The sequence below is a fragment of the Mus caroli genome, unplaced genomic scaffold (genome assembly GCF_978045245.1).
Source record: "Mus caroli unplaced genomic scaffold, Mus_caroli_1 scaffold_1, whole genome shotgun sequence".
Taxonomy (NCBI): Eukaryota; Metazoa; Chordata; class Mammalia; order Rodentia; family Muridae; genus Mus; species Mus caroli.
Genome location: NW_028227256.1, coordinates 93,434,353 through 93,458,156, shown reverse-complemented (window position 1 = coordinate 93,458,156; position 23,804 = coordinate 93,434,353). Strand labels below are relative to the sequence as shown.

Here is a 23,804-nt window from a genome sequence, read left to right as displayed (position 1 = left end):
TATGTATATATATATAACCTAATAGTTATCTGTTATTTTGAATTTTATGAGTGTTTTTCCTCAAAAAGAAAACTGATGTCATGCACAGAGCAGAGGCAGAGAGAGAGCTTGCACTTAGTACATGTAGACTACAGGACCGAAATTTCATTATACATCTGTAAGAAGTCCTGCATTTAAGCACAGAATGAATGTTGCACTCAAACCCTTTCTTTGTCACTGTCTACAACTTCACATCGAATGATGCAGTGACTTATAGTGGCTTCATATTCAATACTTCCTAAAACAAATCCTATATTTAATGTTCTGCTTTGTTTGTTTTAAGGCTTTAAATTTATTATTCATAGTTTATTAGATATTGAATGATTTGAGGGCTCTTTTTTTTCCTCTAAATTTAAACAATTTCTTCTTTCCCGAGAGAGGATCATGTGGCTCAGGTAGTCATGAAGTGTGTATAACCAAGGATGACACTGGGATGGGGGTTATGGGATGCAGGCATATGCCACCATTTGGGAGGGACTCTGTGTTGGTCTGAGAATAAGAGCCTCCTGCATGATTAGCTCGCACTCTACCAACTGGGCTGAATCGTTATCCCTTCTTCCTTAAGTCAAGGAGCCAAGTATCATTTAAAAAAATAAATCGTAACTTTTCTGCTCAAATGAGTTAATTCGCTTTCACAAATATAGAAACATGGAACAAAAATCTGAATTATTTGTCTAGCTGTAAGAAATATAGAAAAAGAAAAAAAAAAAACTGGGGATGTGAGTGCCAAAGAGAAACAAATGTGTTGAAAGCACCAGTAAGTAAATTAGAAGCCTGAGGCCACAGGATGTTCATAAGGAATGAAATACCTAAGTCAGGGCGCTGGGAAGGAACTCAGGAGTAACTGCTTTTCTAATGCTATAGCAGCTGGAGTTCTGTTCCCAGCAGAGCATAAACTGGGCATGGTGCCACACCTGCAAACTGAAATCTGGGAGGTACAGCTAGCTGATGTTCAATGTCATCTTCAGGCTCCTGAGCAATTCATGAAGCATCCTGTAATACTTGAGATGCTGTTTCACAACCACCACCACTACCACCACCACCACCACCACCACCACCACCACCACCACCACCACAACAACAACAACAACAACAACATCCAAAAACCCTTAATGTAAAACAACTTGAGAAGCACAAAACTCATTTTGTTAACTAAAGTCAGCCCTGTAGTTTCATTTGAAATGAACTTTGAGGAAATTGAAAAGATTGCATGCTTTGTTTGAGGTTCTCTCTCTCTCTCTCTCTCTCTCTCTCTCTCTCTTCCACTTGACAGAAATCACTTTGGATGAGTTAATCTCTAGGAGGAGATTAATGTAACATAATATAGTTAGTAAGTAGATGAAAACCAAATATGAAATATGAGTAGCACACAAAATGTCTACAGGTGTGAGAAATGACACCAAAGGAGGGTGAGAGTCAGGGAGGTAGAAGGGGGGGATCGGGATCAGCATGGTTTCTTTTGTCTTGTATAAAACCAAAGAAGACGGGAGACAAAGGATAATTTTTTTTTTTCATCTGGAGATTTTATAGAGACATAAAGATTGGAAGTGATTAGCTTTGCATGGAGATAATGGAATTTATCACAGGGAAGTTTTGTCTATTATTGTTACTGGATACAAAAAGGAGAAGGCTTTACGAGTAAGAGAAATGAATATTCCTAAGGGTTATGTTTTGAACTTATTGAGCTAAAAATGGAAAAATGTCACAAGATATTTCCAAATAAGTAATCTTTGGCAGTGCTTAGAACTTACCTTGATTTCACTTTTGGCGTCGACTGTTTTAATGTTGGATTCTGTGAGCAGGTCAAACCTAGGCTGGCTGTGAACTCTTGCTGAGGATGCCTTAAACTCTTGGAAGTATAATTACAGCTGTGAACCACCACACACAGCAGGACACTCGTTTTTGGAAGGCAGCTATGCTCACCACTATACCACCAACGCAGGTTAGGACACTCGTTTTTGATGTAGCCCTGACTGTCTGGAGCACTTTTGAATAGCAGGTTGGCATGACACTCAGCAGAGATCTGTCTGCCTCTTGATTCTTGAGTGCTGGGATTGCAGGTATGCACAACCGTGCCTTGCCTTTTGGTGTTTCTTAACTAAACTGTAATCCTAACTCGTCATTAACAAAACTATGATTTGAAATATAACAAGTCTTTACTATATAATATTTTGGTTCAGTTCGAGGTTGTCTGTATTCCTTTTGGATGAGTACTATTTTAATGTTGCTGCTTACAATAACTTCTGCACTGAAGGTCACCTTCAGTTAGGAAAATAAAATTCTATTTGGAGACGATTAGGTTTCTAAAGGTTTTAAGATCAGTAGGTTATACAGAATGAATTCACTTGGGCCCATAGGGGCTTATAGCAACTCAACTGCCAAGCCGAGAGGCTGACCTAGGCCCTCCACACATATGTAACAGTAGAGCAGTTAGGTCTTCATGACAGACTCCTAACAGCAGAAGCAGGGCCTGTCTCTCAAGGCATTGCCTGCCTTTGGGTCCCTTTCTCCTAACTGGGCTGCCTCTTCTAGCCTCAGTAGAAGAAGATGAGCTTAGTCCAACTGTAAAGTGAAATGCCAAGGCTGGGTGATATTCAGGATAGGCCTCCCCTCGTCTAAGAAGGGGAGGATGAGTGGAGGGGAGCTGAAAGTAGAGGTGAGAGGGAGGGACTGGAAAGCAAAGAGGGATGGCAAGCAGTGATTGGGATTGGGAATAAATAACAATGTAAAAAAAAAAGAAAAGATAAGTAGGTTAGAAAGAAGTTTGTACAAAGGATGTTGGTTGTCCCAAGTAACTCACTTCAAACAATTTCTCTAAGAAAGGGAGTATAATGAAAGTTGATTTCTAATTTTTATCTTGTCTTTTATCTTATACTTGGGCAGAGTTTTCTTGTTTGTTCAGTTGAAATATGGAATATTTGTTCATCTATATTAAAGAAAGCATGACATAAGAAAGTTCTAAGGTCTTTCAGCTGTCAATTCAGGTGCTGTGATTTTGTTTGACCGTGAGGATTCTTTCTTTGACACCTCTTTTTTTTTTAATGGAATTCATCTTTATTTAGGCTTCTTCCTAATATAATGTAACAAATACTTTTAGTTTAAATGTAATATATGCAATCAAAGGACTAGGGCTCGCTTTCAGGGCTAGTAAATGCCTCAGATGAAATTATGGTTTGGTGTACTAGAGGTTGTCTTAGTTATATTACTATTGCCATGACAGAATGTCACAAACAAGGTAACTTAAAGAAGAGGTTTTTTTTGGGTTTCAGTTTCAGAGGGTTTACCCATATCAGGACCATGACAGGCAGGCGCAGGAGCAATAGTGGAGGAGAGCTTACATCTGCTCCACCAGAATGAGGCAGAGAAGAAGACATTGGGTTAGCCTAGGCCTTTGAAATCTCAAAACCCAGCTTCAGAGACACACCTCATGTAACAAGACCACACCTCCTAATTCTTACCTGATTGTTCCATTTAAAAATTCAAATATGAACTATTGGGGGCTATTCTCATTGAAACCACCACAGGTGATTCACTCTTCCCATGACATCTTAAATAGTAATCATTCATTACCCTGGGGGATTGTTTTTATTTAATGTGTCCTGTATTATTGCCTAGTTCTGGTCTACTATTGAAGGACATGTCTTCCTAAGGTCTCTGCGAGAAGGATCCATGACCTGAGTATTTTGACATGCCAATAGTTTATGTTCAGTGAGAATTCTTCTACCTCACAAGGTACTGATGCCCTAATCATATACTTAGACCTATGAGAGCATCAAGTCATTCTTTTAACATGGGCTTGCTAATACAGTGACCTTGAAAAGGAGATACAAAGAAGTGAGATCAACAAAGAAAAGACAAGCTTGGCAATGATGTTCTTTGGTCAATGAGTTCAGAGTGACTCACTGGGATTCTCAGATCACACTTGCAAGGTGTGTGTGTGTGTGTGTGTGTGTGTGTGTGTGTGTGTTTGTATTGAGCTAGAATTTTCTTTAGTAAATTGAGCCAAACTTCGTGCCCATGAATGGTTTTAATTAGTTTCATATCTGATATTTTACCATGTAACAAAGGAAGTTAAAAAGAGAAGCATGTTTAGAATACTGTGGAAATGCTTTGAAAGTACTGTTGATGTGTCTGTCATAAATTCTTGATAAAGTACTGATTTCATTGGCATTCTTGGAAGGGGTGCTATAGTGCAGGATTCTTTTTAAGGGATGTCTAATGTGATTTTCAAGTATAGCATAGTTCTGTTTGAGTAGATAAAATGCTTGGGAGGTAAAGGTTAAGTAATTTTCTTTCTTTTTTTGTGTTTCTTTTTTTTTTTTTTCTTCCTCAACATTGTTAAAAATGCGGTTTGTGGTGAGCAAAAAAAAAAAAAAGAGGAAATTCTATCTTTATAGCCATGTTCCTTAAAAGTGCACACACTGGTCAGTGTTAGCCTTAATGAGCTCTTTTGTATTGTTTTTAATAGTCTTGCCCATTAGATGCAATTGCATGCATCAGAGTCAAGCAGAAATTCTGTTTGTGCACTGTGCGACAGCTCTGTGATCCCATCTGGATTCCTTCAACCAGAAATTGCCATAATAACTTCTTAGTTAAGGCTGTGCCTGGTGTAAAGTTCAGCGGTCCCCTGAGCAGGAGTAGAGAAATACGATGAAGTCTGTGGTGATTGAAATGGCTGTCTGCTTTCTGTTTGTCACTAGAGGTGGTAGTTACAATACCACAGAAGTAAAAACTTTCCCATCGATTGTATTTGCATTTCGTTAGAAGCACCTTGGTCTTGATGTATTGCCAAAATGTGGCCAAATATTTTGAAACTTCCACATTTAAGACTTAAGAGAAGAATTACTAGTGTAGCTCAGATAATTGGATCCTCCTATCACACAATTAAATGTGGCTGTTTTAGTAGACACCTTTGCCTAATTTGGAATAACTTCATTCTCTGATTTTCAACGTAGTAATGGGGCGTTCTAAGACTTTCAGGAAAAGAGAGACTGGTAAGAATAGAATGGAGAAGGAAATACATCTTAGGATAGCCTCACCTAGGCCATTCACTATTAATTTAACATCATCCAATCTTTTAAAATGTATATGTGTGTGCAAATAATCCCAGTGTGGTATTGACCTAGCTTCTGCTCATGCACTCACATCCAGTCGTCACTAACATTTATCACTCATCCATCAGTCTACCACATTCAAATGCATAGCTTACACATAAATATTTAAAATCCAGCTTAGTGAAACAACTGGCTGAACCTATGCATATAAATATGTCTAGTTATAATATATGTTGGGTATCTCTGCTATTAATAGAGATGGAGCTATAGAATCTATTTCTTGTATTACTTAATTTTATAGATAATGTATTTAATTAAGCCTCCTTTGTTATGTTCTTATTAATATATTTTATGATTCTGGTTCAAAAGGTTCTAGTTATTGCTTGTTTATGACTGAATAGAACTCCACTATGGACTGGTGAGGTAGTTCAGCAGGTAAAGTCCTTGCCCTCAAGAGAGATGACCTAAACTTCACCCCTCAAACCCACATAGTCAACAGAAAGAACTCACTTCACAGGTTGTTCTCTGACTTCTTTTTATGCACTGTGCCATGTCTGTACCCCCACATTTATGCAAATGCAAATAAGTGTAACAAAAATTATAATAAAAATCTCTACTGTGCCTGTAAAGCAGTTTTTATTTATCCATTTATCTGCTGACATACATTTGTGCAGATTCAATAACTTGGCTCTTACAAACAAGACTGCAATATCAATGGATGTGTACATAATACTGCAGTGCTTTGGTCTAGAATTGGAACTTATTGTAGAGCTGCTTTTAGTTTTGTAAGGAACTCCATATGGACTTTAGGACAACATTCACAACAGCAGTATATAAGGGTTCCTTTTCTCTTCTCCTTTACCACTGTTTATTTCTTATCTTGATAGACATTGTGTATGAGGAAAGATGGACTCTCAATGAATCTTTAGTTTGCATTTTCTTGGTGAATAATGTTGCTTTACAACATTTAATTTGTGCTTTGTCTTTTTGAGCAGGGATTGTATCATTAGTTTACTTATTGACTGGGTTGTTGGAGTTTCATATTTATTTTTTGAGAGCATTAAACAGTCTAGACACTCATTGTCTGTTAGATCTGATGCTGACAAGGAGTTTCTCCCATTCTGTAGGCTGTTTCCTGACAGTGTTAATCATGTCCTCTGCTGTGCAGAAGTTATTTAATTTTCTGCATTTCCGTGTGCCAATTCTTAGAGTCCTTTTAAAACAGCTCATAGCTATTTCTGTACCTTAAGGTATTTTCCCTGTTTGCTTCTGACAATTTCCTCCATTTTGAATATACTCCTTGTGCAGATCCAGTTTCATTCCTTTATCCAATTTTCCCAGCTCATTTCATTAAAAAGTATTATTATCTATTGTATGTTTTTGACAGTTAAAAATCAAATGGCTATTTCTGTATGGGTTTATTTCTGGGTCTTGTGTTCCATTAATGGGTCCATTTTTGTGCCAGAACTGTGCTGTTTCCATTTTGCATGGTTGTCTCGATACTTAAAATCCATAGCTGTGATACATCTGACCTTGTTATTTTTCGCAATTTGACTTTGAGGATCCAGAGTCTTTTGTGCTTCTACATGAATTTTGGAATTTGGTTTTTCTGTTTCTGTGACAATGGTTATTGGAATTTTAGGAGGATTCCATTGAATCTGGAGATTGCTTTTGGTATCATAGACAGTTCCACAGTATTAATTGTACCTATCTGTGACCATGGGAGGTATTTCTATCTTCTAGTGTATTCATCCATTTCCCTTTTTGATATTGAAAGTTTTCATTGTTGAGGTTTCTTACCTCCTTGGTCAATTTTACACTATTATACATATATTTTAATCTATTGTAAACTGGGAAGACTGCATTTCAATGAAGAAAACAACTCTATTGAATAAACCTGTAGGCAAGTATGTGCGGCCATCTTTTTGCATAATGACTGATATAGGAGGGCCCAGTCTATGGTATGTGGTGCTCCTCCTCAGGAAGTGATCCTGGGTGCCATAGGAAGCAGATAGATTGAGAAGATAGTTAGAAAGTCCTCCTCCATGGCCTCTGCTTCAGTTCCTGCAATTCGGGTCTTGCCTTTAGTTCCTACCCAGAGCTGTAACTCTAAACTGTAGAGTGAAAGAATTCCTCTTTCTTCCTTAAGATTTATTTTTGCTGTGCTTTCTTTATCACAGCCATAGAAAGTCAACTGGGGCAATCTTTAAAATAGTGTTCAAGGGCTGGTGAGATGGCTCAGTGGGTAAGAGCACCCGACTGCTCTTCCGAAAGTCCAGAGTTCAAATCCCAGCAACCACATGGTGGCTCACAACCATCCGTAACGAGATCTGGCGCCCTCTTCTGGAGTGTCTGAAGACAGCTACAGTGTACTTACATATAATAAATAAATAAATCTTAAAAAAAATAAAATAAAATAGCGTTCAATCAATGTCTTAGAGCTTCAGCATGAAAGTGATAAACAGATTTTGTTGGATTCACATGGATGGTTTTATATATATATATATATATATATATATATATATATATAGTCTTTGACAGGACTATTTCAGTGGCATTGTACTTTAAATTTCAATGTCTGCATTCATTTCTAATAGTAGAAGCATAATAAACTTTATATTTTATCTTGTACCTTGTGAACTTACTGATCTCATTTAACAGTGGTTGAGCTTGTTTGAAATCTTTGGTGGTTTCTATGTAGATTGTGTTTTCTGTAAATACTGACTGTATCTTGTAAAATATTCTTTTTTCATTAATTTACTTCTTTTGCTTGACTACACTGGTTAGAACTTTCTGTTTTATTTGAATAGAAGTAGTGAAAGTTGTAGTTGGGATAGTGGTTCATGTGTATATTGTCATCATCCAAAACAGGGAGGCAGGAGGATTGCCTCAAGTTTGAGGCTAACATGGATTATGCACTGAATGGTAAGTATCTAAGGCAACATAGCAAGAGCCTATTTAAAATAAGTGGTGAAAATTAATATTCTCACTTTAGGGGATTTTTTTTTCAATCTTCTACAAATGCTGTAGGTTTTGCAGCTGTTTGCCAAGGCTAGGATAGTTTTACATGACTCTGCCTGAGAACTCTTACAAAATGAGGATTATTGAATTTTGTGAAATATTACTTTGTTAAAGCCTTGAAGTAGTAGATTATCCTTTTTAAAATTCTTAATACTGAGCCAACCTTGCACACGGGACAAATTTTACTTGTAATGTAATTACATGTAATTTTACATGTAATTTCTGAGTTGTATTTAGTAATATGTTATCCGGAAATTTTTATTTCTATTCAAAAGAGAAGGTATTTTCCCTTATTTTCCATCTGTTTGGTTTTGCCTTAAGAGGATCATTGGAATTATAAAGTAAATTTGAAAGTGCTGCTACATTTTTGGAATAAGGTGTTTGGTTTAGGTGGAGTTGACACAGGCTCTCAATCTCTAGGCTTGGTGGGCCCCAAATTCAATGCCATCCACCTGTTTCTGCTCCCTGATTTCTAGAATTGGTTTGAACACTTTAGTGTGCACTTTGGAATGCACTAAGCCAGACCATCTGATTATTCAGATTCTCATCTTGAGAATTTTTCAATATTTTTGGGCAGGATCCATTCTTCCCAAGTAATTTCACTAGTAGTTATAGGAATATTAAATGCCCTTAATCTTGTACTTTTTCTACAACTGATCTATTTCACCTATAATTTATGTTTAATGACAAACTCTTTAATTCTCTAGTTTATAGTCTTTAGGATCTGTTGTGAAATCCTTTTATTTTGGGTATTGAAAATTGCTCAGTCTTTGTGTCTCTCTGTCTCTGCCTCTGTGTGTGTGTGTGTGTGTGCATTCGTGCGCATGCGCGCACACATGTGTCTGAGGGTCTCTATTAGCCTGGAGCTCTCTTTGTATATCAGCATGGACAGGTCTGATGAGAGTATGAGTTGTGCTCTATTTTTATCAGATAAAGAAGTCCAGGATCCCTGTTGGCCTCTACTCTTTAGGAAGGAAAAAGGCTCCTGTTTACTGGATGCTACGGACCTCTCTAGAACATTACTGATATCATGCTTTCTGAGAGAAAGGAATAGCTACATGTACACAAAACTGGAGTTTGCGGGCTTGTTCTGGTTAGACGATGCAGAAAGTCCTGACTTTGCTAGGTAGGCTTCCTCTTATCCTCCCGCAGAAGAAGCAAAGGAGGACATGGGTGCTGCATTGCTGGATAAAGATAGGAATCTCAACCACCAATGTGGCACGAATCAGCCCAGGGCTGGGACTCCTGACTTCTCGCTGGAGGCCAGTGTCCTAGCTTCCTTTGTCTTCTAGGTTTTAGCTCCAAAGGATGGAAAAGGGAAGCAAAAATAAAACTCAAGGGATCACTATCATGTAATTTCTTGGGTAATCAATATCACTAGCCAGTAGGTCTTCATCCTCAGAGTCTTCTTATAGTCACTTTTATTAATTAAACAGAATGACTACTGTGGTGTTAGAGGGGAAATAGGTGAAAGTATGTGTATACCACCTTCACCGAGAAATCCTCTCTCTGTCTGCTTTATCATCGCATCCCTTGTGTTTTGTATCACATTGGTAAAATGTAACTCTTTGAATGATTTGATGTTGATGAATGAGGGACCTGTACAACCTGCCGTCTAGATAAACTTGCTTATACATTAGCATCAACTCTCAGATCACTATGGCTTCACAAGTCAATCCTATTTTGTATTTACTATGCATGGTTTTCTTTTCTTTTCTTTCTTTTTTTTTTTGAATTTTTTTATTAGGTATTTATTTCATTTACATTTCCAATGCTATCCCAAAAGTCCCCCACACCTTCCCCCACCCACTCCTCCACCCACCCACTCCCACTTCTTGGCCCTGGCATTCCCCTCTACTGAGGCATATAAAGTTTGCAAGACCAATGGGCCTCTCTTTCCACTGATGGCCGACTAGGCCAACTTCTGATACATATGCAGCTAGAGACACAAGCTCCAGGGGATACTGGTTAGTTCATATTGTTGTTCCACCTATAGGGTTGCAGATCCCCCCAGCTCCTTGGGTACTTTCTCTAGCTTCTCCATTGGCGGCCCTGTGATCCATCCAATAGCTGACCGTGAGCATCCACTCCTGTGTTTGCTAGGCCCTGGCATAGTCTCAGAAGAGACAGCTATATCAGGGTCCTTTCAGCAAAATCTTGCCAGTGTATGCAATGGTGTCAGCGTTTGGAGGCTGATTTTGGGATGGATCTCCGGGTATGGCAGTCTCTAGGTGGTCCATTCTTTAGTCTCAGCCCCAAACTTTGTCTCTGTAACTCCTTCCATGGGTGTTTTGTTCCCATTAGTGAGCTACAGCTGTAGTCACCTTTATATGAAGGTTACTGGTGAGTAACTTTATGTATTTACATTCTGTAAATTGCAGAATAAAGGAAGGGACCAGTCATTCTCAGGTTTTCCAAGCAGTTGTCTGGAAGTGACTTAGCTCACCTCCACCTTTTTACTGTGTAAAACAACTGACAGGCTAAGTGCTAAATATGCTCATCCTGATATCAATGGGGAAAGGAAATTTAGTCATTTTCCTAGGGGGACAACCGATAATTTTTACATAGTAACAACCACAAAAGGAAGTACTAAGGCTGAATAATGCGATACTTTAGATCCATTTTCAAAATCAACACACAGCAAGATAGAAGATGGACTCGTATTTGCTGAAGTTCTTTTTTTGCTCCATAGAGATTAATCTTACTCCTGTCCATTCTGTTTCTTTTAATTGTCTTATAATAAACATCAAAACAAAGTTACTTTTCACATCTATAGGAACACTTACTGGCACTGGAGACACAAAGAGACACAGTGAACAGCCATCTTGTAGTGTAAGAGGTGTCAGCCAATGTTGTCTATAAACTTCAAGGTAATAAATAGTTTCAGCCTTAGTTCTATTCAGTCTGTTACAGTTGCTTAACACTGTGGTTGCCCCAAGAAAGCAGACCTCGTAACATATTAAAGAAATGGGCATGTTGTGTTTCCATCAACTCCTACTTACAAAAGCAGTGCAGGGGATGGAATAGGGTAATTGTTTGCATTCTCAGGCCTCTGTGGCTGCGGGTGTTTGGACTTTGGCAGTACTGAATTCCCAATGGAGAAAAGCTCTGGAGTGTTCCCTTTGCTAAAGTCTAACCTTGCCTTTGCTAGAAGGTGAGTTCACTGGGCCGAAAAAGAGACTGGGCTTGTTTATTGTTATATTTGCCATGTATTGGGATAGTTTATAATTACATTTTTTTTTGTCTCTCTGCTCATTTTGACATTCTTCTCACCTTTTTGCATTTCTATCAGCTCTTAACACACTTTTGTAATATGCAGGTTTTTATTTTGCATCATTTCTTTCAGCCACGCAGAAGTCATAATGGCTGTTTCTCAGGGGTTCTAAGGTGTACGTGGCCTTATAAAGTCTAATTAATAGAACTAACACAGAAGGCGGTTGCTATTAAGTCTTACTTTAGAGTAAAATTTGCTTTTGCAACCATAAATTCACAGAAGATCTAATGAATGCTCATTGCTTTAAATGTTCTCTCACTGCCCGCTCTGATCTAAAATTCAAAATAATGTCCACCTTCAGAAGTGAAACTGGCCCCCTTTCTCAAGTGGGTTTCAAGGGGTGCACTGAGGATCTAAGCTGAAAAAATTGTAACTCTCATGAAAAAGACAAATCTGAATCTTTTGTATAACACAAATTCTTTTTTAACCATACATTTTTATATGATATATTATTTATTTACATTTCAAATATAACACAAATTCTTAACATTTTATTACATCAAAAGCATAAGTGGGTTTATTGGCCCAGAGTCCTTACCGGTGGTGAAGGCAGACTAGGATTGTAGAATATGAGTAGTCTCCCTAATCCATGCCAGGGAGTTCAGATACTATTTATTTATTCATTCATTCATTCATTCATTCATTTATTTATTTATTTATTTATAAACTGCTAACAAGGGAGTAGAAATATTCAGGCTTTGTACATTCAGGCTATATATCCTCTGGAGAGGGATAACTCCACAATGTCATCAATGGTCTGAAGAACTTAGGAGTGATTACTAAAATATTATTACTCGTTAATACGTATTTGTCCAGTGCAAATTCACTCAGGAACAACTGTCAGGCATTGCAAGCATAGCAGGTGGTGGTACTTGTTGCAGCTCCAACTCCAGATTTGGTATCTTTTCTTGAACACTTTGGTGTTCTCTTACACATGAGATGCAGTTCTTTGTTACTTACAAAGACAGGGAAGGTTTGCTGTTCTGTAGGACAATACAATCACAACATTTTTACGTATTTAAAACAAAGTCTTTTGTTCCTAAAAACTTTTGCTATATTTTATTATTTATTTTGAGTATGTGGTGGTGTCTTAGTTAGGGTTTGCTGTGAACAGACACCATGACCAAGGCAAGTCTTATAAAAAAAAACCATTTCCTTGGGGCTGGCTTACAGGTTCAGAGGTTCAGTCCATTATCATCAAGGTGGGAGCATGGCAGTATCCAGGCAGGCATGGCACAGGCAGAGCTAAGAGTTCTACATCTTCATCCAAAGGCCGCTAGTGGAAGACTGACTTTCAGGCAACTAGGATGAGGGTCTTAATCCCACACCCACAGTGACACACCTACTCCAACTAGTTCATACCTATTCCAACAAGGCCACACCTACGAATGGTGCCACTCCCTGGTCCAAGAATATACAAACCATGACAGGTAGTATGGGCATGTGTGTGCGCACAGCATTGCAAGCATGTGGAGGCCCGAGAATAGTTTGCAGGAGTCATTTCTCTCCTACTTCATTGCTTCTTGTGATTAAACTTGGGTCTTTAGGGATCGGCCCGTTGACCATCATACTATCTCAGTATTATGTAAATTCTCATGATCTTTGCCATAACACTGTTGTAGACAATTAGTCATGCACGCAAATATTTTTACTACAGCTACTAGAGAATGGAAAGACTCTTCTGCAGTCCCTTTCTAGAGTAGGGTACAGTGACATCTTAACATGAGGCATTGCATAGGAGATGCCCCCACAGCAAACAATTATTTGTTATCTAATAACAACAGTTCTAAAGCAGTGATTATTTCATAGCATAGAATGTCACACTGGCCATCAATATTGATGGAATTAAGCGAATTGGATATGATGTACTGAAAGCGACTGGTAAAGTGCATGCATGCCAGAAGATAAAGGACAAACTACGAGTCTACTAAAGCAGTTAAATCTCCTAGGACTTAGCTTCTGGGACCCTGTCCCAGGGTCCATTGTGTGCCTTACATACTATGCTATAACCACAACACTTAGCATGGCTTAGAGTTCAGAAACACCGTCTAAATTGTTAGTCAGCTATTAGACTTTGTATATGGCTACCAGGTTTCAGTGGGAAGAAAATAAGTCAAAGTTCTGTACCAGATGCTGGCTGTGTTGGTTGCAGAGTGGGTGGAAATGGGCAACTTCTGGCAGGTTTTTCTAGGGAGATGAGGGAGAGTAATTTTGTTTTTCTCAGTGAAATAGCAATCATTTGTCTCTTTTTTGCATTATTGGTTGCACAGGCCTATACTGTGTCTTGTAATTAAAATAGAAAGGAAGTATGTCTATAAGTAACTTCTATAATTTGAGATAGAAATTCAAAGAATTTTTCATAAAGATTCTATCAAGAAAAATAACACTTTTTTTCAATGCTAAAAATTGAACCATTGGCCTTGAGGGTGTTAGGCAAACATTCAACCATATAATATTCGTAGTCCTGCTGCTGATTTTTGAATAATAACAACCCTTGGCCTAGCTATTGGGAAAAAATGATTAGAGAAGATTAGTCAAGGGCTCTAGGCAGTTGACTTGGAAAGTAAGAAGATCTCTTCTTTGTAAAAAAATTATATTTTAATTAGATATTTTCTTTATTTACATTTCAAATGTTATTCCCTTTCCTAGTTTCCTCTCTGAAAATCCCCTACCCCCTACCCTCTACCCCCTATCTCCTACCCCTGCCCCCCCAACCCACCCACTCCCGCTTCCTGGTCCTGGCATTCCCCTATACTGGGGCAACATGGGGACCAGAGTTCAAATCCCATCACTCCTGTAAAAAGCAAGATGTGGTCATTCATTTGCTTTTAACCCTAGTGCCATGCGAATTTGAGGCAGAACAATTGCTGGGACTTACTGACTTCCAATGTAGTTCTAGGTTCAGTGAGAGATCCTGTGATCTGTGTCTAGGAAATAAAGTGAAAAATGATGGAGCAGGTCATTTGATGTCTTCCTCTGGTCTTCACATACATCCTGTTCTCCAGGTTCCCCAAGAGTGTATATACTACACACATATGGTCACATGCAAAATGGTATAGAAGGAAAATGAGTCTATGTCATGCCTATAATAGATATAAATCAATTCATGCAAAAAGTAATTTAAAGGGTTAGATAACTCTGTGTAGACTCTTATGCCAAGAATTAAAACCAATTGAAATAATTAAAATATTTTGCACTATTTCCTTTGCTTATACCTGGGTCATACTTTTCCAAAGGATGTCCTATGACATGTTGAATATTAACAACATGAACAGTGGAAACAAAATGAATAATTTGGATACATGAAGATCATATATAGTGTGAAACTTTATGAGGCTATAGTCTTAACTCACTGGTTACATCGTTCTGAGAATGGAGGCACAAAAACTCCCAGACAACCTTTATCCACCTTTGTGTCCTGAAATTGTTTGATTCTTGTGACATGCAATGTAGTGTACAGGTATGCTTTGCAAAATTGCAATCATCCAAACATGTACATGTAGGAGTCAACCAGTTCTGTGGGTGATACATCTATCCCAAACACCTCTTTACAAAGCAATGAAATCTACACATTTACATTCCTGGTGATTAATTTGAGTGTCAGCTCTCTCTCTCTCTCTCTCTCTCTCTCTCTCTCTCTCTCTCTCTCTCTCTCTCTCTCTCTTATGTGAGTACACTGCAGCTATCTTCAGACACACCAGAAGAGGGCATCAGATCCCATTACAGATGGTTGGGAGCCACCATGTGGTTGCTGGGAATTGGACTCAGGACCTCTGGAAGAGCAGTTTGGGCTCATAACCATTGAACCCTCTCTCCAGCCCAAGTGTCAGTTTATTAAATTGTGTCTTTAGGTGTTTCGTCTCATTGTTTCGAGTCACCATCTCTGGTCATGTACATTTCCTGTGCCAATTTTCTTTTTTTGCTTTTGTGATCAGTTTCCTTGTGATTGATATAAATATATTATCTTTCTTTTGATGCAGTGGCATCTCTCTCTTTTTTTTTTTTTTTTTTTTTTTTAAATTCCATACCTGGACCAGATTAGGATCAGGTTCTCAGAGGAAACAGCAGGTTTCCAAGCCAACATCTTAGGCAGGTGGCCTGTGCAGGCAAAGGCTCTCAGATTTTGGTTCTTTTTACAAAGGCAGACAGACATTTGGGATTCCTTGAGTAAGCTCTTTCCACTCTACCTCTGCATTGTAGAAATGCTGCAGAGTAGGAAGCTTCTGTGACCACCCTGCACCTGGTTCCTCTCCTGTTACAGGCAGAGTCTGTAACTTGGATGTGGGAGGATGGGTGGCTCCTGAGTGTCAGGCAAGTAGCATTGTTCCCACATCTTTTCTAGGGCCCCATCACCAGCTGCCCTTAGTGAATTCCAGCCAGGTGCAGAGAGGGACCCACATGCCTGAGATCAGAGATTCTTTAGTTTGGTCTATCACATTTTAAAGGATTGTTCAAAATACTGGTAAGAGGATAAGCAAGAGGAATGTGGAGTGAGCTAGAAGATACTCTGACTTGGGCAGATCAGATCGAAAGAAATGCAGTGTTTCTCCGCCTTTCCAGCTCTAGTTGGGAGGTGGGAAGTTGAGACAAAGGAAGAAAACACACACAAATCCACACACTACTAAGTTCAAACAAAGAGGGTGGAAATGGGGTAGCTTTTGTTTAAACTTACTTACCTTGAAGTACCTGCTATAGTAATTAAGGAGTCTTGGTTTCTTTTGATAACAACCCTTTATAGTCTGTTCTTCAGTCAAGAGCTTTTCTCTCCAGAATTCTCACTGGAAGCTGGGTCAGAATCCCATTCATCCCCCACCCCCCCTGTGGCCTTTCTTTCTACTCCTTCTGTAGGGTGAGCAAGGGGGAAAGCAGAGCTTAGCCTCTGTTTGGGCAACTTTCTGGACTTAATGGATCTAAGCAGAGGTAGGGGCCTGGGAAGTTTGTGGGTTTTGTGATAATGGTTGAACTGAGCATGTGTGCAGATTCTCTTGTGTCAGTGTTAATATTAAGTAACTGTATGTTCAATATTAACAGACAGAACTGACCTATCACTGGCTGGTCCATTTTAAAAAAACTATTATTTATTAGATATTTTCTTTATTTACATTTCAAATGTTATCCCCATTCCTGGTTTCCCCTCTGAAAATCCCCTATCCCATCCTCCTTTCCCCTGCTCACCAACCCAGTCACTCCTGCTTCCTTGTCCTGGCATTCCCCTACACTGGGGCATCCAGCCTTCTCAGGACCAAGAGCCTCTCCTCCCACTGATGTCCAACAAGGCCATCCTCTGCTACATATGCAGCTGGAGTCATGGGTCCCCCCATGTATACTCTGGTTGGTTGTTTAGTCCTTGGGAGCTCTGGGGGTACTGGTTGGTTCATATTATTCTTCCAATGGGGCTGCAAGCTCAGCAAATGATCTGTCAATAAGACAAAATGGCAACCAACAGATTGGAAAAGATCTTTATTAACCCTACATCCAATAAAGGGCTAATATCCAATAGATACAAAGAACTCAAGAAGTTAGACTCCAAAGAATCAAATAGCCCTATTTTAAAAAATGGGGTAGAGAGCTAAACAAAAAATTCTCAAATGAGGAATATCAAATGGCTGAGAAGCCCTTAAAGAAATGTTCAACATCCTTAGTCATCAGGGAAATGCAAATCAAAACATCCCTGAGATTCCACCTCACACCAGTCAGAATGGCAAAGATCAAAACCTCAGGTGACAGCAGATGCTGGTGAGGATGTGGAGAAAGAGGAACACTCCTCCATTGCTGGTGGTATTGCAAGGTGGTAGCACCACTCTGGAAATCAGTTTGGTGGCTCCTCAGAAAATTGTACATAGTTCTACAGGAAGATCCAGCAATACCACTCCTGGGCATATGCCAAGAACATGCTCCAACTGGTAATAAGGACACATGCTCCACTATGTTCATAGAAGCCTTATTTATAATAGCCAGAAGCTGGAAAGAACCCAGATGTCCCTCAGCAGAGGAATGGATACAGAACATGTGGTACATTTATACAATGGAGTACTACTCAGGTATTAAAAATAATGAATTCACTCTTATACTCTTGCCTCATTCTTGTCTCTGGCCCCCTTGTTCCCCCTATCTCCCCATTCCCTTCACCCCTCTCTCCATGTGGTCAGGGCTGGCCTCTGCTTCTCCACTCTCTCCTTCTCTCTGTCTTTCTCTGTCTCTACTACTCTTTTAACTCCCCTCCCCATAACCTGAATAAACTTTATTCTATACTAAAAGAACAAAAAACAAAACAAAACAAGGAAAGGCCATCCCATATGCAGTTACCAAACCCAGACAATATTGTGGATGCCAACAAGTGCTTACTGACAGGAGCCTGATATAGCTGTCTCCTGAGAGGCTCTGCCAGTGCCTGATAAATACAGAGGTGGATGTTCTCAGCCAACCATTGGACTGAACACAAGGTCCCCAATGGAGGAGCCACAGAATGATTGGTCCATTTATAGAAAAGCCTGGTTCTTATTTTACCCGCACTGCTTTTCTGAATTCATAAACGATATGAGTGCTCCCTCTTGTGGTTATTCTTGAATTGCATGCCATTTACTGTTTAATTTTACCTGTTTAATGCAATGTCCTACAAATTAATGGAACGTAGTGTGATACTTAAAGACACGTGTATAATATGTAATGATCATAATTAGCATTTAGCATCTATCTTTCATCCTTGAGTTACTTATGGGACCTGGGTCCCGTTTGCTGGTTCTTACTTAGTCTTGTTGATAAAAAGCATTTGGAAATGGAGTCAGATGGAAACTTGAAGACCATTTATGGGACTCTGAGAGAAGAGCAACTAGGAAGAAACCTGGAAATTCCAGAGGCTTCCTGGAAGAGGAAGAGAGAAAAGACAAAGAGAAAGGCTGGACTCTGGTAGAGGTCAGGAAAGCAGGGCTCTTTCAGCAATGGAAGTTTGTGTGCAGCTGCTTGGTAGGGGTTGTCAAGGTGAATGAGAACTCCCAGGTATCCAGTCTGATCAGCTTCAGATTTTGGCTCCTGTCTGAAGAGGGGTATGTGAAACACACTGCTTCAAGTGAGAACTTGGAAAAAGGAGTGGCAGACCCAGCAGTGGTTTCTGTAGTAACTGCGGATACTCAGAGGCTTGCTACACTTGCTGCCCTTCATAAGGGGATGATTGCTCCTCCCATCTTTTTAATTTAGCTACACATGTACTACTTTTCCACAAAGATGGTCTCTGGCTAAGTGATTGATAGGATCAGATAGATTAGCTCTTGCAGGAAGGGATGGCTGTAGTCTTTATAAACTTGTAATATTTGGGTCAGGTTGGAATGTCATGTCTCAACCCAGAATAGAGATACAATTTAGGAACTTAGGGCTCCTCCCCCTCTCCCTCTCCCAGAATTATGGAACTGAGTAGATTAGAGATAATTCAGGAAAATTAAAAATAAAACTGGATGTCAAGTGTGGTGGTGCATGCCTTTAATCCCAGCCCTCATGAAGCCAGTCTGGTCTACAGACTGAGTTCCAGGATAGCCAGGGATCTGCTACACAGAGAAACCTGTCTCAAACAACCAAAATGAAAACAAACACAAAACTAAACTGTGTAAAAATATCTGTGGGTTACAGAGGGAGAAGAATTTTCACTAATGAGCCTCGATAAAGCCTTCCTACCCCCTTCTTGCCTAGTTTATAAGGTGTTTTAAATCTTTTTTTTTTCCTTAGAAGGCTCATTCTATTTTGATAATATATTAAAATCGGTCTATACTGGGAGAACATTTTGAGAACAAAATGTATGAACCAGATCGTTTTTGATTTATTAACTTGTGTTATTTCTTTACTGCCTCTATGGAATTGGCTACACACCTACTTATTTTTCCCTCTCTCTGCATGGTTATGCCCCACTACAAACCCATTAGCTTTTTAAAAGGGTCTTTCATGGTAAAAATCCTGTGTCATATTTTCCTATAATGTTTGGCACTATATCCTGGAGATGATAAGGCTATCTTCATTTACTTTGGAATATGCCTATATTTTCTTATAACTGTTTATCATGCTTGCTTGCTTGCTTTTCTATATGACTTTCCTATCTGTAACTTGCTGTCTCGTCATTTTCGTCTTTTGAAAAAAGTTTGAAAAATTAATTCGTATTTTCTGTGCATGAGTGTTATGTCTGCCTGTCTGTCTGTGCACCACATACATGTCTGGTGCCCATAAAGGTCAGAAGAGGCCCTTGTGAGCTGCCATGTGGGTGCTGTAAATTGGACCTGGGATCTCTACGTGAGGAACAAATGCTGGCTTACTGCTGTGCTGATTCCAGTTCTCATGGGTCTTAGGGTTTGATGATTTTTCTTACTTATCTATATTCCTCAAGTGTATTTTTTGTCCTTGTATGTCCTCTGGTCTTTACTTCCCTTTCTGTGTTCTGTTTCTAGTAGTTTGTTATTCTTTCACACATTTCCATGAGTTCATAAACCTACATATTGACCTCTTAACTAAGGAGATAAATACATTTTGTGGCCCCCTCATCGTCTTAAATTGGTTACCTACAAAATTTTTAGATCCAAACCTTAAGTGATATTTCTTTATACTCTAAATTTTGGCATGATAGTAACTCCTAAATTGTCTCAAGTAACTTAGATGCTTATTTTGTTGTTTTTATATACACCTTTAACTGTTTTAAATGCAACTAAAATGAAGCAATTGGAAAAGGTAGCTTAGGTGAATGTAATTTGTAAGTAAATATTTACGTTTGTTAACTAAACTTTAAATTCTCATCCCCCCCCCCCCAAAGATACGTGCTTAACAAGGAACAGTACCAGATGTTCATCTTCAACCTCCCGGCTTTCTAACTACTTCTATGTCTTTGTCCTGGGACAATTGTTGCTGGGGACCGGAGGAACTCCGCTCTACACCCTAGGGACAGCCTTTATTGATGACTCTGTGCCCACACACAAATCTTCTCTCTATATAGGTGAGTGAACTCTTGGTATAACATTTGTAAGGAGAGTCGGTGAACAGCTTACCTAATATGGTTTCCCTTCCTATTGCTAAGGGGAAAAGACAAACAATAACAAGTCAGTTGTCACGCCCCAGGCATTTCATTTAGATCATTATGATTGTACTGTGTTTAACTGTTTACTGTGCTATCAAGTCAGTTGCTGGGATGCATGATAGATTTATGGTGTCAATCCTGAACAACCTGACATTCCTGCATAGGAGGAAATAACTCAGCAGCTTCTGCTTTGATTATGTAAACCCCAGGGGATTGATTTTATTCAAGGTATAGAGGCTTCTTATATCTTATAAGGATGGGACAAGAGATCATGAGAAAAATCAAAATACTAGTTGCCCAAAACACTATGGAATTCTTAATTTAGAAGCCATTCTAGGAACCTATCATGGCTGCCCTCTGAAAGATCCAACAAGCAGCTGAAAGAGTCAGATGCAGATATTTGCACCTAACCAATGGACAGAAGCAGCTGACCCCTGGTGTTGAATTAGGGAAGGCTGAAAGAAGCTGAGGAGAAAGGCCATTCTGTAAGAGGACCAGCAATCTCAATTAATCTGGAACTCTGAGATCTCTCAAACTTTGGACCACCAACCAGACAGCATACACCAGCTGATATGAGGTCCCCAACACATGTACAGCAGAGGACTGCCGGGTCTTTGTACATTCAGATATGGTACACCTAACTCTCAGCAGACTGGAAGCCCCAGGGAATTTAGAGGTCAGATGGGGAGGTGGGGAGGGACATCCACATGGAGAGAGGGGGTGGGGAGGAGGTATGGAATGTGGAACAGTTGGAGGGTGGGTCAGGTGGGGGAATAAAATATTGGTTGTAAAAAAATAAAGAAATAAAATATCGCAGGTTCTAAAAAAAGTTATTCTTTTGTTTTGTTTTGTTTTGTTGTTTTTGTTTTCTGGTTTTTTGATTTTTTTGATTTTTGGTTTTTTTTTCAAGACAGGGTTTCTCTGTGTAGCCCTGGCTGTCCTGGAACACACTCTGTAGACCTGGCTGGCCTCAAACTCAGAAATTTGCCTGCCTCTGCCTCCCAAGTGCTGGGATTAAAGGCATGCACCACCACACCCGGCATGTTTTTGTTTTGTTTTGTTTTGTTTTGTTTTTTGTCATTCTTTTCTCTATTTCTTTCTTTGAAACCTAGCACCAAAATAGAGAAGTCTGTGTGTCTAAATGTTTTGTAAGTTACTGGTTTGTCTGTGTGTTAAGTATAATAGGGGATTCATGGGTATGGGTGACTGCACATCAGTATATGTGGCTCAGCCCTGACTGTTGAGAATATCCCAACAAAGAAGCTTTTGTAATTGCATTTGCGTCTTTACAAAAGTTAGGAAGCATCCTTAGATGTTCTTAGGCCATCTAATTGAAAATAATGAAAAATAGCCATTTAGTTGAAAAATAGTCTATCACCACAAATTTACAAATCACTAATTTCTAGCATTCTGTGGGGAAAGGTTGAGACAGTCTAACTAGGTAGCCCTTGGATCTAGGTTTTAGAATCTGCTATGGAGTAAAATGAAGCAAGCCTTCTTAGAGGCTGTGGAGTAGTAGAATGGCTTCTTTACCTTGTTTTCTTCCATGAGACTGTAAGCAATAATTATTGCTAAAAGGAAAACAGTGCATGTACCCTTTCACCATTAGTTACACAATGTACATGGATTTGTAATTACATGTTTATTTTAACCCTTATCATTAAAATCATGTAGTTCTCTAGTGACACATTATTTTTAGGCTCCTTGGCATAACTGTTAACTACATTATATGTCATAATATATATTTCAACCTATCTATCTATCTATCTATCTATCTATCTATAATTTTGATATAGCTCTAATCATTAAGAATTTTACTAGAATTATTTTTCTTCCCTGTTGTTACAATGTCAAGCAAAGCTGTTTATATGACGATTCTAATGCTTTTGATCTTTTCATAGGTATTGGCTATTCTATGTCAATCCTAGGCCCTGCCATTGGATATGTGTTGGGTGGACAGCTGTTGACAATGTACATTGATATTGCTCTGGGACAAAGGCAAGGCACTATCTGTTTTTCTTCTAATTCTTTATTCTGCCGCAGTAAAGTATACCTTAGTTCTTATTCAGAAAGCCATGAAGGATTTCAGGGCATAAAACAGTGTGCACTATATGATATGCACCATTGAGTCTGCATAGCTTCCTGGGTCTTTTAGCATAATATAATAATAATAATAATAATAATAATAATAATAATAAATTAGCTTTTCAGTAGATTTGGTTGCAGATAGATATCATGTATTGTCTTATAAGTAGCTGAGAGACAACAGATTCTCTTATAGCTCTGATAATATTATAAAAAACAAAATAAAATTATGTTGCTTTTATAACCAAGGAAGTCAAGGTAATGATACTAAATATTATTTATCCAATATATGTATTTTATACCTCACATTTTGTGCCACCTTACGTTATGTATTATCCTACTCAGTTCTGCAGATAATTACATTCAACAGGACATTCCATGGGAAAGGATAGTCAGCTTTTGAATTCATGCGCTTTAACATCAGGGGAAGTCTGCCAGAGTGATATGTCTGAGGGAAATACTTATTGATATTAAATTATGAGAGTATCATAAAATTTAAAAATAATAATTTAGAGAAGTATATGGTACTTTTAGCATAGATCAGTGATTTACTGTGAGATGTATTTAGTCTGCTGCAATAAATGAAAAAGAAAACTAAATGATTTATTGAAATTTTCTATGTTTTTAAGTATTTGTCATGTTTATATTTACTGTTAATGTTTTTAAACCATGATTCTGTATTTGCTGCTTTAAAAAGATTTATATATTTTTTTTTATTCTCTGTGTATGAGCATTTTGCCTGCATATGTGACTGGGTACCATTTGCATGCCTAGTACCAGAAGTGGCCAGAAGAGGGCATCAGATTTTGGGAATTAGAATTTCAAGTGGTTGTGAGCCACCATATTCGTGCTGAGAATCAATCCCAGATTCTCTGCAAGAACAGCAAATGCACTTCACCACTGAGCCATCTGCCTATTCTCCCATGGTTGCCATTTTTTTTATGCTTTCTGGACCATTACTCTTAATTCTTGTTATACTTGTATGTCTACATGCTATTTGACTCATTGTGATGGCTTTCTTACCATTTTAGATAAAGTCAGAGCCTACTCTTTTGCACCTGAATTATAAGACATGTGATGGTAATGGCTGAGCTCTAATTAATACTGAACGAGTTGTAACTCTTTTTCCCTCATCCTTATAGTTCTGATCTGACTGAGGATGATCCCCGGTGGCTGGGGGCTTGGTGGATTGGATTCCTTTTAGCTTGGCTCTTTGCTTGGTCTTTGATAATGCCTTTCTCCTGTTTTCCAAAGCATTTACCAGGTAAATCCATGTCCTTTAATT

At 38.7% G+C, this 23,804-nt stretch overlaps 1 protein-coding gene across 2 annotated transcripts in view; it reads left to right on the top strand.

Moving 5' to 3' along the window:
* Slco4c1 (solute carrier organic anion transporter family member 4C1) overlaps positions 1-23,804 on the top strand; it is a 55,286-nt gene that overhangs the window by 7,200 nt on the left and 24,282 nt on the right. For both annotated transcript variants that reach the window (XM_021161978.3, XM_029482024.2), the window contains exons 3-5: positions 20,174-20,353; positions 22,336-22,432; positions 23,662-23,783. In XM_021161978.3, coding sequence (XP_021017637.1) covers positions 20,174-20,353; positions 22,336-22,432; positions 23,662-23,783 — 399 coding nt within the window. The remainder of the gene's footprint in view (positions 1-20,173; positions 20,354-22,335; positions 22,433-23,661; positions 23,784-23,804) is intronic.